The following is an 18,567-nucleotide window of genomic DNA, read 5'->3' as shown; positions in this document are numbered from 1 at the left end:
AGGGCCCCATAGTCTCTGTGATTCCATGGCAAAGGACTCCATAGCCAGAGATGAAGAATGGTTTAGTGGCTAAGGTACTAGCATGAGACTCTGGAGATCTAGGTTTGCGTCCCTGCTTTTCCACAGACTTCTTGTGTGACCTTGGCCAAGTCTCTTTGTGCCTCAGGTCCCCATCTGTAAAACAGGGACAACAGAACTTCCCTACCCCACAGGAGTGTTGGGAGGATAAATACATTCTAGATGGTGAAGTGCTCAGATACATACCATGGTAATGGGGCCACACTGTGGCACAGATAAATAGAGGGACTTTTCCAAGTTGCCACAGAATCCAGTCTTTCTGATATGGTAGTCGCTATTTTGTTGTAGCCACACACCCCCTTTTCTACCTACCCTTTGTTTCCCTACCCTTACTGGGACCTGCCTGTAGATGCACCTTGTTCTCTAGCTTTCCCCAAAAGCTGAGTTAATTGAATTACAGAGCAAGTTATAGGGAGCAAAGAACAGGGCATAGGGAGCTAGAGCTGGAGTCCAGCTTGTAACCAGGGGGATCTGGAAATGTAGGCTAGCCAGCTGGGCTGCCTGGATGATGGGACAAGGCCCAGAGGACTAGGAAGATGACCAAATGAACCTGACCACAAGCTTCCCTGGCACATATGGGAGGAAAAAGGCTTTGAATGATTCCGGGACCTTTGCCTGGAGTGTGGAGCCAGGCTACCTAGAGGATATAATGGAAACAAAAAAAAAATCCTCATCCATTCACTATAAAAAGAATCACTGTAAGAATACTCAGATGAATTTTGCATCCATTAGTATTTTAAACCAGGAACCATAGTTGTGCATCTTTATATGAAGAGGTGCGAATAAAGTGTGTTTATATGAGGAGGCGGGAATGAAGGGTATTTCATAGTGACAGACAAAATTACATTGCTCTGGAATTTAAGGGTGGTGGTTGTGTAATTTGTTTTCATTGTGCCACAGAAGTAGATGGAGCTCTGGGCATATCTTTTTTGCCACAAGTCTTCTCAGGCAAGAAAGGCTGAGTAAAAGCTGACTCTTGGAATTATTGGTAACTAACCCCTTCTGAGGAGCTACATCATTCTACCTTTGCATTTCTCCAATCACTCTACCTCACCTAAGGGTAATCATGCGTCTTCCCTCTCTGTGGCCACAAAAGGCCCTGCCTGAAGTACAAGTGGTGTCGTTCTGATGTACAGAGGAAAGAAATCCCACATGCTGGATTCAAGCCCTCCGCAGACGACAGAGCCAAGACTATGGGGCTCCCTCTGCATCTTCCACAGATGGGTTTGGTGTGGGAGAAGGGTGAGTTGGAATATCAATCACTGACCATTATTTCAAATAGTGAGGACACAGCACAGCCTACAGTAGAGACAAGGAGAAGCTCTGCTGTTGCTCTGGAGTCTGGGGAGAAGAGAAAAGCCTTTATTTCCTGCTGTCCTGGAAATCCGCACACCAACTTTGGCTATTCAGACTTGATGGGAGGCAAGAGGATTTGGCCCATAAGGAGCAAGTGACATCCAGGGCATTATTTCTAGATAACCTAGCTGGCCTAATGTACCCTTGCTGCATGAACCAAAAAGTGTAGCCCACTTTTTAAAAATATTCACTTTCAGGACTCCAAAAATCTTAGATGTTAAACAACTGTAAAATCTACAAGAGTGCATCAGTTTATAATCACTGAGGTACATGCAGAAGGTTGTTGATTGTAGGAGTTGTAACAGAAAGCCTATTTTGTGATTGAGTAAAGTAATAATGGAACAAGAAAAGTTCTCTGACTGCATTTCCGGGCACCAACACTTACTGCACAGCAAACTGGGGTGTAAATCTGCATTGCTGCAGCATGCTGTGCACTAACTGTTGGGGTGAACCCTGCTGCTGTGCACTAGACGTTCCGTAGAGCACATTGACTTACTGCTGTTTCAAGCCACCTATTTATTCCAAGCAAGACACCTTTTTCCTCGATGGGCTTTTCCCTCAGTCATTATGTGGGCATTACTGAAATGACAGCACAAATGTCTTTTAAAACGCCTCTTTTTAAAAGGGCTATATAGAAATGCACATATATTTTATCTCTCATCCACTCTTCTCATCCTAACAAATGAGTTTTATGGTTCTGATCAGCTGACTCAAAACTCCATTGGCAATTATTTAGCCGCCAGAGGAAAGTCAGTATTTTTGTTACTTTGCAGCTGTTAGGAGACATTTTACTGTCTGTACAATTCTAAAGGGGGGTATATTTATTCCCTTACTTGAAGTAAGAGGGACCATGAATACATAGCCTCTAAGATATTTAAGCACATAAGCAACTAACTTCAAAAACATCCTTTAAAGATGGGACTATAAGATGACCCAGAAAGGGTGGTAAAATCATGACCATTTGGGGTCAGAGTCCATTCTTTATAAGATGTTTTTAAAGTGAGTGCTGTGACCTCCATGACCGAAAACTGCACTATCTGATCAGCTCAGTCCTAGGCAGCCAAGGGGAGTGTGTGGTTATCTAGCCTCAGTGGCAGTAATCTGAGCAAGTACCCCCAGCACATGTGTGAATTGGTCCAGGGCTCTAGAATATCAAGTTACTTGTGGCTGCAGGCTTCTTGGGCCCCTGCGGGTAGCCCTGGACAAATGTGGCAAAGACCAACTTTCAGCCTACCTCTCTGTTTAATGTTGAACCTTATTTTGACAACAAAAACACGCTGGAAATATAAAGGAGAATCATTCTTAATAAAATATTGGTAGGAATACAGCCTCTCCTTTCCCATCCTGGTGACACCACTTGTGCAATAATGTCCGCTTGCACTGGCTGTTAGAAAGATATGAAACTATGAATATTTTTGTTACTTTGTTTGGAAAACCCGCCTCGGCACATCTGCAGCAGTATTTTAATCAGAAATGGTAAGTGGCTTCTTAGCACTTAGAGGCAGCACACTATCATGTCATCAATCACTGTAATTACTGGAGATGCTCAGTGGTTTTAGTCATAACCTTGACCAATGGTGGAGTCCATATAATTATTTCACTTTTCTCTTGCAAAGAGCAGCACTCCAGCCTTGGCCATGTAGAGACCTCTGTATCCCTGGAAACTGGGAAGGAGGAGTGTCAGTTTAGTGTAAAGTTCCTAGATCTTTAAAGCCGTTCAGGGAGCACGTACAGAATTGTACAGAGATATATAATGGATACTGGGAACATTATGAAATGAATGCATATGAGTAGTTCATTGTAACACACATTAGGAGTAATTTATACTCAATAGTTATTCAGCACTGGAAGTAGTTTTGTATAGTTGGAATATAGGGTTTCATGTGACAAAATCTGGAGCTTGTAATCTGCCTTCATGACAGTGTAGTGCATATAGAGTTGGGTTAGGATGAATTCCACCCTCCCAGCCAAGAGACAGCACACAGCTGTGGCACAGACCTTCTGAGGCTGTAACTCTACCGTATTGAAGCAACAGTGGCCTCAGTGGGGTTCCAAAACTAGGACCTGTGTAAGTGACAATTCAGTGGTCCCCTCCGCTGGCCCCTCCTCAGCGCTCTTCTCCACATCGGCGTACCTGAATCCAGAGTGCAGCCCAACTGACACTGGGTCTGTTTTTTTAAGATAACATGAAACGGAAGGACAGATAAACCCAGTGTTTTCCTTTCACGCTACAGAGTCCACTGCTGCTATTATTACCTGCATGCTAGCAATGTCAATGCAGATAACGGATGACGCTAGCACTTCAATGCATCAGGAAGGCAGAAGGGGGCGGTAGCCATTTTTAGCACAACATGCTAGTTTCTTTTTTAAGTGCTGACTCATTCGCAGTACCATTGATGTGTTTACCTCGATTTTATGCTGCTGCTTCAAATACTGTTGAATGGCTGAGGACGGAATATCAATCAATGGCACATAACACTACGCTCCCAAACTGTACTGATTGTTAGTTGTACATTTTTGCCTGAAGTAGTTTCCTTTTCTCTTCCAGCTGTGCTCAGAGATATTTGAATACTGGAAACTGTAAAATCCTTTTAAGTTTATAATTTTACTATTGATACTTAGTTCACTTCCAGCTTTCTCCCTGAAAATCCTTGTCACACCTAGGGATTCATGTCAAACAGTAAAATAAATCAAATAATAGGCTTCAGCTTCAAATGTGTTGTACCTAATTAGCCAAAGAATCCGATAACTGAAGATTAAAGACATTTCCTTGCTCCCAACATCTTTCTACATAAAGGGATAAATTCTTTGGGGAGCAGCAGCAACCACTATAGTTAAAGCTGCACAAGAGTTTCCATTCTAACCCTCTGTTTTCAGTTATTCATATTTTTTCAAAATTGTCATCTTTCACATTGAAATTTTCCTGGCTTGGTCACTCCCCAAAGATGAAAATCTGAGTACACACAGTTCAGCTGTTTCTCAGCAAGAGGAAGAGTAAGGATGAGACAGTGATTAGGGGGTAGCCTGGGACTTGGGACACCTAGATTTACGCGCCAGACCTCAGGCTCTGCCACAGGGTTCCTAAGTGACCTCAGGCAAGTCACTGGTCTCTCTGCGCCCCAGATCATCACCTGTAAGGGGGGGCAGTAGCATTTCCCTACCTCATAGGGGTGTTGTGAGGATAAATAGATGGACAATTGTGAGGTGCTCAGATACCAAAAGTGATTCAGGCCATATAAATACCCAAGATAAACAGAAAGGAGTTAAAAATATACACTTCCTCTGTGTGAAAAAAAATATCTGCCTAGGATTCCATAGTTACATGGCCATGATCTAAAGGGACAGTTCGAAGTTTAAATTTGGTATGGAAAACACCCTTGTCTTTGAACCTTTGAATGTCACATACTTTTAACGCTATACCCAGAGAGGTTTTACATGAATTTTTTTTTTCTGCAAAACTGATCATGTGGGCACCTCAGGTAAATGCTTTGCATGGCTGATTTAGCTGAATAATCAACACCTTAATATCTTCAATTATTCTGAACTAGCCAGGATCCATTTCCAAATATGTCTGTCAAAAAGAGGTGCTAGCAGTGCCTTTATTTTTACCATGGGGTCCTGAGAACTGTCTCTACCTTTCTGATTGACCAGCCTGAGTAAATCTTATCATTTAGTAGGCACTCCCATGTAAGGTAGGAAAATATTCTCCAATTTTACACATGATGTAACTGAAGCCAGGGAGATTAACAAATGATTTAATCCACTTCTGATAGGAAATATGTGACAGAGCTGCTAACACAGCCCATCTCTCTTATATGAATGATTCATGTCTCATCTAATAGATAGTACATCTCAAAGAAAATGCCTCAAAGCTATCTTTTTAATTACGTCATCTGTAGAATGGGATTTCTCATACTTGCTTACCCAACTAGGTCTAGTGCAGACGTGTCTAACACCCAGCCAGCTTGATGGATTTATGTGACCTACATGTCATGTTCAGAGTCCACAGAATACAAACTTCAATACAAAAATTAACCATCATATTTCTGAAAAAACTCTCTCTAAAATAGAGCTAGGTGCAGTACTCTTTTTTGGTACTTCTGTGGCTCCTATTATTGTGGCATCTAAGCACCTCACAATCTTTAATGAATTTATCCTTGAAATATCCCATGAGTTAGGGAAGTTCTATTATCTCCATTTTACAGATGCAGATCTGAGGGAGAGGCTAAATGATTTGCCCAACGTCACACAGGAATGTCTCTGGCAAAGTACAAGCTTGAACCGGGCCTCCCTAATCCTAGTTTAGAATCCTAATCTTTGGACTGTCCTTCCTTTCTAATATTTTCCTGAATTTGCAAACAGCCTAAAATAATGATTTTGAGAAGAATGAAGTCTCCTGCATCCCACTCATCTCACTGGGCTGTTGACTCTAAAGCTTAATGATAACGCTTCCAATTTCAGCATTAACTGTTTCACTACTGATCATTTTAGCAGAATGAAGTGTGGGGGAGTGAGGCTAACTGGGGTTAAGAACTGAGAGTTGCTCGGGGGAGAAAGAAGGAGACACAAAGACAGGATTGAGTGAGAGAGAGAGAGAGAGAGAGAGCGCAACACAGAAAGGACGGAGAGAAAGAAAGTGAAACAAAGGACAGAAATCGGAAAGATATGGAATGTTTCTACAGATGTTTGACAAGATACAGCTCTTGCAGCATTGGTTGTTGAGGGAGCATGCTATTTCACAGCCGACCCCCTGGCGGCATGGGTGTGGCCCTGCTGACATGCCATCCTCGTTCTCTCCTGCTTCTCCCAAATTACTTTAAGTAATATTTAACTGCAATCAAGTTATATTCACTTTCTTGGGGCCTAGTCTTTACAAAAATACAGTCTCTCTGGGCACACCTGGCCCAAACCCTATCCCCTGGTTAAGGGAGTCCACAGCCGTCCTTCATGAGGCTGTGCAGTGCTTCAAGCCAGTTTCCCCAGAGCATCAGTAGCTGGGTTCCAGTGCTGTTTCACAGACTCTCCTTTCTCTCTCCTCCGTTAACAGCTGGGTTTTTATCCTATTCAGGAGATAGCTCCCTGATTAACACCTGGGCCCTATTCCCCTGTTTGTCTGCTGCTCCCTTAAATACCTGGTCCTTAAAAGGGCCATGTTGTGGCATAGGGTTGGCTGCATGAAGTCCCACTTCCTTCAAGGGGCCAGACCACCCTGTTACAGTCCTGTTCAGCTTGGAGAGACCAAAAGCACTGCACAGGACTAGAACAAACATTCCTCCCTTTATTCTACATTTATTGGCTTCCACAGAAACCAAAGAGATTTGGAGATACTTACGACACAAAAGGTGAGAAGGGATAGAGTGGGTTAATGTATGGGACAAACAATTTCTATAGAGAGAAAATCTGATTTTAAAAGAAAATGAGAGTGAAGGCACTCACAACAGCAATGGAGTTTTCAGGCTAGTTAAGTTGTCTAAATATCAAGATTTGAAATATTTACTCTCCCTGAGGCCATCTATTCAAATTTCAACAGGAATGGCTCACACCTTCATCCTCATGTTAGATACACTAAATGTCATGCAGCTCAGTACCTGAGTTTTTCAGACAAAGCCTTAAAGAGACAGGACCAGATTCACTGGTACCCTCAGCTGCTTTGCACCACTTCAGGGATGCAAAGCAGCCATAAACCCAGTTTCTCCAGCCAATTAAACTACTTTGCAACACGACATCAGAGCAGCAAAAGCAACTGAGCTTACCAGTAAATTTAGCCCTGTGTTGTTAAGAAGGTTTGGGAGGAGACGTGGGAGTGACAGAACAGAAGGAAAGATCTCTCAAGCTCTCACCCTGACTAGCTTAATATCTTTAATTTATAATGGTCTTCTATACATTTATTCTAGACAAAAACTGCTGTGCAAAGTGCCCCTTTTTGTAATCTGAAACACAGACTTCATTAAGATTTAAATACAGTGTAAACCCAGGTACTGAAAACAAATTCATTAAAATTAGACTAGTTAACATTACGTCAATTTTATTCACATTTCAATCTGAATCCTATTAATAAAGAATAAATACTGCAGATTTCTCACCTCCAAGATATCTGCAGTAGGTGAATACCATAATGTTTGAGAGACATTTACAGGGCACCCATGTAGTTTTACAATGACTTTCTGGCATAAATTATAACTAATTGCTTTTCTATTACAAATATTAACCAAATCTGGCTTTTACCTGAAGGTAATGGCACGGCCTCAAGGAAGGTTTGATTTCCTGATGAACCAGAGGCTTATCTAGGTTAAGGGATGACTTGCGATATGCTTCTTTAGCCTGGCTTACTGTAAGTGTAGACCAAGAACTCCTTTTCATGTATTTACCATCAGGGGTCATTGCTAGCCCTTCACAAGCAGAACATTTCACATCATTGTTACTTTTGGAAGTCTTTAGTGAGAGATCCCCAAAGTGCCCCTGGAGAGCTTCAGGGTAGCAGTGGGAGATATGATCTACATGATGCCTATTAATCACGCTAGGTGTGCGATAAGTGCTATCGCTGTCCAAATTATCATCAGAACTCCACCAGCTACTCATTCCAGATTTATGCTTGGTCTCTGGTTTTCGCTCCTTACTTTTACTCCTTTTGCTATGCTTGGAATGATGTCCATGATGATGGTCGTCCCCTCGACTGTCTCCCTTTGTCCCATTGACATTGCCCTTGGATGATCCTTCCAAAGAATGAGACTTAGTGAAAAGTTTCTGGACTGAATGAACAAGATGGCGTATTCTTCCTGGGCTTTCACTGCGTTGTTCTGCAGCTGTTGAGGTCCTCTGATATTGTAAAGTGTGAAATCCATCCCTGTGGAGAGGAAGTTGTTTCTCAAACTGATCCAGGAGATTGGCAGGAATTCGGTTAATCTTAGGGTTAGCGTGAGACATGGCGCAATCGTCCCTCGTTTCGTAATGTGAGCTGTAGTGCATTCTGGGGAAAGTGCTACTTGACATGTGATCGCCCATAACCATGGGCATCATCATGCACTCTGAATGGATGGAGCTTCGTGGTGAGCAGCGATGATGGTCCAGTGGGCAGCTCTCTGTAGGGCTGAGAAGATAGGATTGCCTTGGCTCCTGCCCATGGTGGATATGATCGTGGGTATGTTCACAATCTTCAGGGGATGCTAAGCCACAAGTATGAGCAGAACATAATTGTGGTTGGTTGCGACTACCAGATAATCCTTTCATGTTCCTCGGAGCAGGCGAGAATCTTTCTTCATTGAAGTGCTGAGAAGGTGACCAGGAGTACTGCTGGTCTGTTGACAGAACACACACAGTTCAGTATTGTAGCTAATTAAAATATTAATTTTAAAAGTACAAATATGAAAATAAAGCATTTTTTTCATAGAAGGTCTCAGGGACTTCAATCAGAGACTTCAGTTTTCAAATTAAAGCTGGTTAAATATTTGCTGTGAACAATTTATTTGGTGAATTTAGACCTTTTTTTCCTGTTTACAAGTTGTCTACAAACAGATCTAGATTTTTCTGAATGTGTTCATTATGCAAATCCATTCAAATAATTTTGATGGATACATTATGAGCATTTAGTTAATTAATTGATATTTTGACTTCACTACTCAAGTTTTGTGACTGGTCACCTAAGTTATGTGGTATTGTTTCTGTTCCCCAATTGGATGACCTAACCCTTATAAACTATTTTGTCACAAACTGAACTTCATTTTTGATTAAGTGAATCTCAGCAACAGACCCCGAATTTGCTATTCAAAAACATATATACAAACTAAACTACAAGTAAGAAACAGCAAATAATAAAGGACTATGAACACACTGAATTCAACCTGGTTTCCATTTCCCTAAACTTTTCATGAGCAGGTGTCTGACATTATTTGAGCATCTCTCATCAGTAAGGCTATGTTTTAGTCACAAGTTTTTTAGTGAAAGTCATGGACAGGTCATGGGCAGTAAACAAAAATTCACAGCCTGTGACGTGTCCATGACTCTTATTAAATACCCCTGACAAAATTTTGGGGGGAGGGGTGGCTCGGGAGGGCAGCCCCAGGGGGATCTGTGGGTACTTAGGGGAAGGCACAGCCCAGGGGGCACCACGGGTGCTCGGGGGGGGGGGGGGCGGGCGCTGCAGGTACTGGAGGGAGGGGTTGGCAGGGCTGGGGCAGGTTCCCTACCTGGCTCCTGAGAAGCGGCTACCCCAGCTCCTAGCTTCACATGCAGCCTCCGCTCCACCCCTAGCCCCGGTTTGGCAGCTCCCATTGGCTGGGAACAGCGGCCAATGGGAGCTGCGGGAGCGGTGTTTGCAGGCGGAGGCAGCATGTGGAGATAAGATCTGAGGGATGGGAGTTGCTGTCACCCTTCTGAGGCGACCCCCCAAAGTAAGCACCGCCCCACACCCCAACCCCCAGCCCTGAGCCCCTGAACTCCTGCTGCTGCGAGGTGGGGGGGCCTGAGACTGCCCCAGCAGCAGCCAGTGCGCCTGGCCCAGGGGCTGCCCGAGCTGCTCAGGCTGCCCCCAGTCCAGGTTTACCAGCCGCTGCAGAAGATACAGAGGTCACGGAAAGTTACAGAATCCATGACTTCCGTGACCTCTGTGACAAACACGGAGCCTTACTCATCAGCTATCTAGATGCACTCCCATAGCAGTCACTTTCTTATACTGTACAGTCATCTCCAAAACGTACTATTTGTCCCAATTATACATTTGTCCCAGAATACTGTACATTTCTTTCAACCACTCTGTGTTATTGCTGGTGACAGCAGATACCATATATATATACATGTAGAAGCTATCGCTTCTATTATAGTTAATTATTTGCTCCTGTAGTTTTTGTAGTAAAGTTGTGGCTACTAAACAAGGGTGATTACTAATCAAGGGTGGCTTGTAAATGAAGGTATACGGTATTCAGTTTTTGATTAATTCGTCTCCTTTTCTTATGCAAGTCCTTGCAGCTGTCAAATTCTGCAAACAAAAATTTGAAAACCCAAGGAATATTTCAGTTTGATTTCGGCATTCATATTCCTCCTCAAAATTCAGCTTATGAAGGCAAACTTTTCAAAAGCCGATAAATATCTAGGCTATTTAAACCAATCCTTTAGAGGATCATCTATGCATTTAAGAATTTACACTTCCAACTCACTTCAGCACCATCTTTCTGCAAACTTGCTCTTGAGAACGCAGTAGTGGGTAAGTTACTGCAGGTGCATGCTACAAACAAGTAGAGACTTCAACAGAAATGGAAGCCGGAGAATATGCTTCTTGTCATAATCTGACATCAGCAATCAGCTTTCAAAGGCAACACAATAGTGAGGGAGCAGCTGGAGTGATCTTTATACACCTATGAAAAGTCTCTCTCCCCTCTCAGGACCCCATTGGTTGCCTAAAAATCAAAGCCTGGCTCTGGCTACAGTGCAAATGGGTATCTTCCTCTTTGCAAATAATACAATACCCATGATAAAATAGCAATTCATTGATATTCTTTGGCAAGAGCAAAGTTATAACCAGAGCAGTCTGGTATATTGTTGGATACTTAAGTAATAATTTATTATATTTAATAGAATTTTAAGTAAGGTTTTAAAGGAAATTCAATATTCAATTAAAACAACAAAATCTTATTCTGTATCTTGGGTGAAATCCTGACCTCACAAAAGTCTAAACTGACTTAAACGGGATCAAGATCTCATCCCCCGGCTTTACTATGGTATTAAATTAATCTTTCTCTACTCTTTTCTACTTCTGTTTTGCTTATATCAATCTATTTTACCTATTTCTGGCCTGTTATCATATTAAAATGAAAACTCATTGTTCTATACACAGATTCTAGTCTATTGTAGTGGTTAGCGCAGAATCTCCAGCACAAATATGGCTACCCAAAAGAAACAAAAATAGAAATGTTCCACTGGAATGACCTAATTTTGATTATCCAATGAAAAGCAGAACTATTATATAGACAAAGCAGTAAATTATTATAACAGTCCATTTGGATTTAGTCACATCACTAGCACAGTATTTAATGGTAGTTAACCCACTATATCACCAAGAAGTATCATGAAAATAGTAATACTCCATGCTTTGCATTTACAAAGCATCTCCCATTAAAGGATCTCATAGAACCTAACAAACATTACTGAATTAGTCCTCACAACATCTCTGTGAGATAGAGAAGGTATTACTTACCTCTTTTTTAAAGATGGAGAAACTGAAATACACACAAACTTATGGCAACTTTTTCCAAAGTGGCCAGTACTTTTAGTTGACAGCCTAAGAGCAGTGAAAGAAGGCCCCTCAGTCAAATCAAGGAACCAGAAAAAGTCAACTCTCCAGCACCGGTTAGGGTTGCCAACCCTCCCGGATTGGCTGGGAGTCTCCCGGAATCGGCCTCAAACTCCCTGTGACTATTAAAGGCAATACGGGAGATTTTAATAGGCCAAAGTCCGGTTGGCAGCGCAGCAGGGCTAAGGCAGGCTCCCTACCTGTCCTTGCTCCGGGTGGCTCCCAGAAGTGACTGACAGGTGCCTGCACCCGCTAGGCACAGGGGCGGCCAACAGGTCTCTACGTGCTGGCCCCGGCCCGAGTGCTAACTCCGCAGCTCCCATTGGCCGGGAACCACAGCCAATGGGAGCTGTGGGGGCAGTGCCTGCAGGTAGGGGCAGAGCATCAAGCCACCCTGGGTGCCCTTGAGCCTATGAGCTGGACACGCAAGTCGCTTCTGAGAGCCGCCCGAGGTAAGCGCTGCCCAGCCAGAGCCTGCACCGCAGTAGGTTGCAAATATTTTCAGCTGGCTATAGCTCTAGGGGTGTAATCACGTTAGAATGGGTGATCTAAGAGCAACTTTTCCATCTCTAACATCTATGATTCTTGCACAGTAAGATTGCACAATGATTGGGTATAATTGCTTGTATACTGTTATATAAAATCACATCTTTCACATACTTGGGTGGGATTTATGTATTTTTGTCACCATTAATTGTGTTCTCATTGACTATTGTGCAACTTTATTACAAAGCATATTTTAAAAAATTAAAAATCAAAACGAAAAGGAGATTTTTTTCCAAGGAGAAATATCTTATAATAAATAAAATTCATAATTACATTGATATGCCAACAATCACCTAGAGCAAGGTCCCAAATCACTCAGCTAAGAACTCTACTTTGGACACAAAACAGAATGTTCTAGAGCATCACTCGTGTCCCATTACAAGTCTTCTAAAGAATTTCATTTACTTATTTACTTTCAATATGAATTTATCAAATTCTTGGGGTTTGTCCTGTACATTTCCTCTCCCCACTATCTGCCCTACTCCTGAGGATCCCAGTACCTGGCCTAATTTGAATATCAATGTCAGAGCAAGCTTAAAAAATATAATATAAACAAGCCAGAATGTGGCAGGATTTTTGCCCTGTTTCTTAAAGGACACAATAAAAATGACAGAATGATCTTATTCAGTCACTTTTCTACAAGAGCAGGCCTTATATTTTCTTATAACAATATTTTACATTTTTTCATAATTGAAGATACTAATGTCTCCTACAAATAAAGTTGCACTGCCAGTTAGTATATAAAACTAAGGAAGCTTTGAACATAGCAAATTAGAGTAATCCAGACCAGTTTGGCCAGAGTAACTAGGGGCTGAGGAAATATATCATGTTAATCCTGCAACAAGAGCTGTGGCTTTTACTGGGGTTCTATTGGAGAAAGAGAGGAATCTTTCATTGACTTCAAGGGACTTTGGATGAGGCCATTAGAGACAACAGGACTAGTCCATATATACGATTTATTCCTTTCATGGCAATGACCCAAATATATGTTGGCATACATGGATAGCATATAAGGATGGCACTTGACCCTTAGTTTGAAGACCTATTAACAATTTTTAAAATCCTGTAAAACTCTTTAAAGCTGCCCTTTCTATGCTATGGAACACTGCAGCAAACTTAAACTCTGACGGATGTCAGAATTGCATCCTTTCCCATCCATTTCCTCTATTCCCCCAGCATCTGTCCCCTCCTCTTCCTTCTTCCACCTTCTCCTGGGTACTCCTTTGCACTTTCCAATTTTAAAAATGCTGCTCTTCTATTTCAAGTAGCTGCTAGGCTGTTCTCTTCTCTCTAAGCACTGACCATAATTCTTGAGAACATGCCAGTTTCTCTACCTTGTGTCAGCATCAAGGGAGGGGAGGCAGCTAGCATCAGCTTTGATTACTGAAAGCATTGCTTGAAATTGTGAAGTAGCTCTGTTAACATTAGTGTGCTAGGGCAAGAGACCTGAAAAGCTTTAAGCAATGACAAATCAAGGATCTGCATCTGTAACTTCCTGGAACTCTGCTCTTTGCTAAAGGGAATCAGTGTGAAAAGAACTGGAAATTTCTCAGACATTCAAATCAAGTATCTATCACTGCAAATTTAGCTCTACAAATCTGTCTGTATGTCTCATATTGAATGCAAACTGAGAAAGCATAAAAAATGATAATGCCTGGAAGTAATGAACCATACCCACTTGTATTGGAAAATTGCTCTGATTTTCATTGAAAAATTAATTTATATTTGCAAATGTTTCATCAGTAAAGCAACACGTATCTGGCTGGTGAATCTTGCCCATATGCTCAGGGTTTAGCTGATCGCCATATTTGGGGTCGGGAAGGAATTTTCCTCCAGGGCAGATTGAAAGAGGCCCTGGAGGTTTTTCACCTTCCTCTGTAGCATGGGGCCCGGGTCACTTGCTGGAGGATTCTCTGCTCCTTGAAATATTTAAACCACGATTTGAGGACTTCAATAGCTCAGACATAGGTGAGAGGTTTTTCGCAGGAGTGGGTGGGTGAGATTTTGTGGCCTGCGTTGTGCAGGAGGTCAGACTAGATGATCATACTGGTCCCTTCTGACCTTAGTATCAATGAATAAACACACTTAACTGCTCACATTTTAAGTAGACTAGTTCTTTATTTCTAAGTATGCCATGCAAATAACTTAGGAGCCTAACTACAGCTCATTGCAGGGACTCTGGCACACAAGTAGGAGGAAAAAGAACTAATAATTTAAAAAAAGCTTGCATGGATGTTTTGCCAATATACAGAGGGAATTTAAAAGAATTCTTCTGTTTTTGCAAAATTTTGAGGACCTCTGTCACTTAGGGCCTGAGCCAATGGTCCTGAACTGAAGAGGTGTTGAGCAACCACACTTCCAGTTGTATTTAATGGAGCTGCAACTGCTCAGCACCTCTGAAATCTTGCCATAGGTTTCAACGGGAGCAGGAACAGGCTGTAGGGCCCATTCCTACAGACATTGTGGCTTTAAAGGGAATTTTGCCTGAATAACAACACCAGAGCAGTTTTCCTCTGTTAAATTGTTTGCTTATAACTTATTCCAGCACTGAAATTGAACCTTTTGTTGGTTGCAATGGTTGACTAACTGGCCAACTGGAAGTAGAGTGACCAGATGTCCCAATTTTACAGGGACAGTCCCGATTTTGGGGCTTTTTCTTATATAAGCACCTATTGCCACCCACCCCAGTCCCAATTTTTTACACTTGCTATCTGGTCACCCTAACTGGAAGGAACAAATACTGGAAAGGAGCTATTCTAGTCTCATGAGATTTCCACTAGATTTTCTAGTCTCAAGGAGCTAGTCTAGTCTCATGAGATTTCCAGCCTATTTATGGAGACCAAAGAGGTTCAAATAACATTTACATAAGCATCCAAATCATTTGGATGCTTACCTGATCTGAACCTCTGAATTTCAGAGGTTGGCTTTTTACTACCTTTATACTCACTCTGCAGCTGCATTTGCAAATGAGGATGTGTATACAATATGCCATATGTATGGATCCAGGCATAACACAATTGCAATTTTATCTGAACCAAGCATTTATGCACTAAGGCCCCAATTTTGCTATTCATCCTGCATGGGGGCATCTCTTGTCCTGCATGGAACCCCAGTGAGATAAATTTAGTGAATGGGGCTGGGTATGGGTGCAGTGGGTGACTGATGCACAGTGAACTACAGGATCAAGGCCTTTGTTACTCTGGTGTATATTTTAATAGAAAGGAAATTCAAGCTCTTTGAATTGCTCTGTGGTATGATAAAGATGCTTCAGGGAAGGGATACCTAATATTAAATCTGTATAAAAGCTTCGATAACCCAAGATAACGGTGGGAGGCACAATACAAAAGATGTCTACGGATAGGGTAACACCTCTGCTAGATGACTGTGAAGCTGCAGTGATGGAAGAGAGCCACACATCCTACCTCTAGACTAAAGATAAAGCACTGGATTGCTCTTGCTACAGTGAAGGGACCAAGAATAAATTTTTGAAAAGTGCTTCTGTGACGTGGGAGGCTAAATCCCATTTTCAAAAATGATTTCAGTATTTAGAAACCTACATCCCATTGAAATTCAGTGAGACTAGGGCTCTGTCTGAAGTGCCTGAGTCATTTTTAAAATTGGGTTTTAAGTATCTAAGTCACTTGGGTGTTTTCAAAATTTTACCTCATGTTTCAATTTTAGGCAATCATCATAATTAGGGCTGTCAAGCGATTAAAAAAATTAATTTCGTGATTAATCGTACTGTTAATAATAGAAGACCATTTATTTAAATATTTTAGATGTTTTCTACATTTTCAAATATATTGATTTCAATTATAACATATAATACAAAGTGTACAGTGCTCACTTTATTTTTATTACAAATATTTGCATTGTAAAAAACAAAATAAATAGTATTTTTCAATTCACCTAATACAAGTACTGTAGTGCAATCTCTTTATCATAAAAGTTGAACTTACAAATGTATAATTATGTAAAAAAAATAACTGCATTCAAAAATAAAATGATGTAAAACTTTAGAGCCTAAAAGTCCACTCAGTCCTATTTCTTGTTCAGCCAATCGCTCAAACAAGTTTGTTTACTTTTGCAGGAGATAATGCTGCCCACTTCTTGTTCACAATGTCACCTAAAAGTGAGAACAGGTGTTCTCATGGCCCTGTTGTAGCCGGCGTTGCAAGATATTTACGTGCCAGATGCGCTAAAGATTCATATGGCCCTGGATGTTTTAAAAACCATTCCAGAGGACATGCGTCCATGCTGATGATGGGTTCTGCTTGATATGATCCAAAGCAGTGCAGACGAATGCATGTTCATTTTCATCATCTGAGTCAGAAGGTTGATTTCTTTTTTGGTGGTTCGGGTTCTGTAGTTTCCGCATCCGAGTCTCTTTTAAAACTTCTGAAAGCAATCTCCACACATCGTCTCTCTCAGATTTTGGAAAGCACTTCAGATTCTTAAACCTTGGGTTAAGTGCTGTAGCTATCTTTAGAAATCTCACATTGGTACCTTCTTTGCATTTTGTCAAATCTGCAGCGAAAGTGTTCTTAAAATGAACATGTGCTGAGTCATCATTCAAGACTACTATAACATGAAATATATGTCAGAATGTGGGTAAAACAAAGCAGAGACATACAGTTCTCCCCCCAAGGAGTTCAGTCACAAATTTAATTAACACATTATTTTTTTAACGAGCTTCATCAGCATGTCCTCTGGAATGGTGGCCGAAGCATGAAGGGGCATACAAATGTCTAGCATATCTGGCACATAAATAGCTTGCAATGCTGGCTACAAAAGCCCTATGTGAATGCCTGTTCTTTCTGGTGACATTGTAAATAAGAAGTGGGCAGTATTATTTCCTGTAAATGCAAACAAACTTGTTTGTCTTAGCGATTCGCTGAACGAGAAGTAGGATTGAGTAGACTTGTAGGCTCTAAATTTTTTGCATTGTTTTGTTTTTGAGTGCAGTATGTAACAAAAAAAAATCTATATTTGTAAATTGCACTTTCACGATAGAGAGATTGCATTACAGTACTTGGATGAGGTGAATTGAAAAATACAGTTTCTTTTGTTTATTATTTTTACAGTGCAAATATTTGTCATCAAAAATAATATAAGTGAGCAGTGTACACTTTGTATTCTGTGTTGTAATTGAAATAAATATATTTGAAAATGTAGAAAAACATCCAAAATATTTAATAAATTTAAATTGGAATTCTGTTTAACAATGAGATTAAAACTGCAATTAATTGCGCTTAATTTTTTTGAGTTAATAACTGGAGTTAATCGACAGCCCTAATCATTATCTAAAGGATACCTCTCATTTTGGGCCCAATCCTGCAGCTTTCTTACCCCACTGACTTGAGTGGAACTACTTGCGTAAGTCAAGGATGCAAGACAGAGCCCTTCAGATGTAAGTTTACCGCCTCATCTTCTTATACACAGAATTTCATGTCAATTTAAGTTATTTACATCCGTTCATAAAGATATTGGACATTCAGTTGTCACTCATCCTATGCTAGAGGACATATTTCAATGTTGTCGTTAAAATGTACATTCCCACGGAAATTCTTGTATAAATAATATAACTTAACTGCCTGTTCATTGTACCACAATAAAAAAAAATATTTGGCACAAACACAAATGAAGCTCCCAAGCCCTTCAGACAACCTGCTCCCAAATACCTGGAAAAAAAAGATGGACCTTGCACAATGTCCAAGTAGGTTCACAAATTTATGGGCATCAGAAACGCCAATCATGAATCTGACGTTATGGTTTCAGGTTGACTTAGAACTTGCTATCTTATATAAGTAAAAGAATTGGAATTCACAGGCTTGCAAATGCTATGGGTCTGATCCTGCAAGCCTGCCACTTGCAGCACTCCCATTTAAGACTGGCCCCTGTAAATCCTTATGCACATAAGTAACTTTACACACATGAACAATCCCACTGAGTTTAATGGGACAACTCATGTGCATAAATGCATGCAGGACTGGATCCTAAGTCAATAAGAGCTCTGCATGTGCAGGAATTGTAGGATGGTACCATATGTTGGTATTTTTACTGACATTTTTCTGCAAAGCTGACTGCATTTAAATCTACAGTACATTTAGCCACAGAAGAAAGGTTACCTTTTCAAAGAAGAGGCCCCAAAACTTCATTTTTTTACATGAAAATTTGGATTCCATAGAATACAACAAAATCTGTGAAAGTAATAATAATACTTAATACTTAGCACTTCACAGTGCTTTACAATTTCAAAGTGCTGAACAAACATTTCATTATTCTTCACAATATCACTGTGAGGG

General features: G+C 41.0%; 1 protein-coding gene across 5 annotated transcripts in view; it reads right to left on the bottom strand.

Moving 5' to 3' along the window:
- Window positions 1–18,567, bottom strand: part of DLGAP2 (DLG associated protein 2) — a 694,939-nt gene that overhangs the window by 88,087 nt on the left and 588,285 nt on the right. For 4 of the 5 annotated variants that reach the window (XM_043542330.1, XM_007058741.4, XM_043542329.1 and 1 more), the window contains one exon: window positions 7,660–8,729. In XM_043542330.1, the coding sequence (XP_043398265.1) occupies window positions 7,660–8,729 (1,070 nt within the window). Of the gene's footprint in view, window positions 1–7,659; window positions 8,730–18,390; window positions 18,448–18,567 lie in introns of those variants that run through there. The other variant, XM_043542332.1, reaches the window with a different exon arrangement.

Source organism: Chelonia mydas, chromosome 3, assembly GCF_015237465.2.
Source record: "Chelonia mydas isolate rCheMyd1 chromosome 3, rCheMyd1.pri.v2, whole genome shotgun sequence".
Taxonomy (NCBI): Eukaryota; Metazoa; Chordata; order Testudines; family Cheloniidae; genus Chelonia; species Chelonia mydas.
This window is presented reverse-complemented; position numbering and strand designations above follow the sequence as displayed.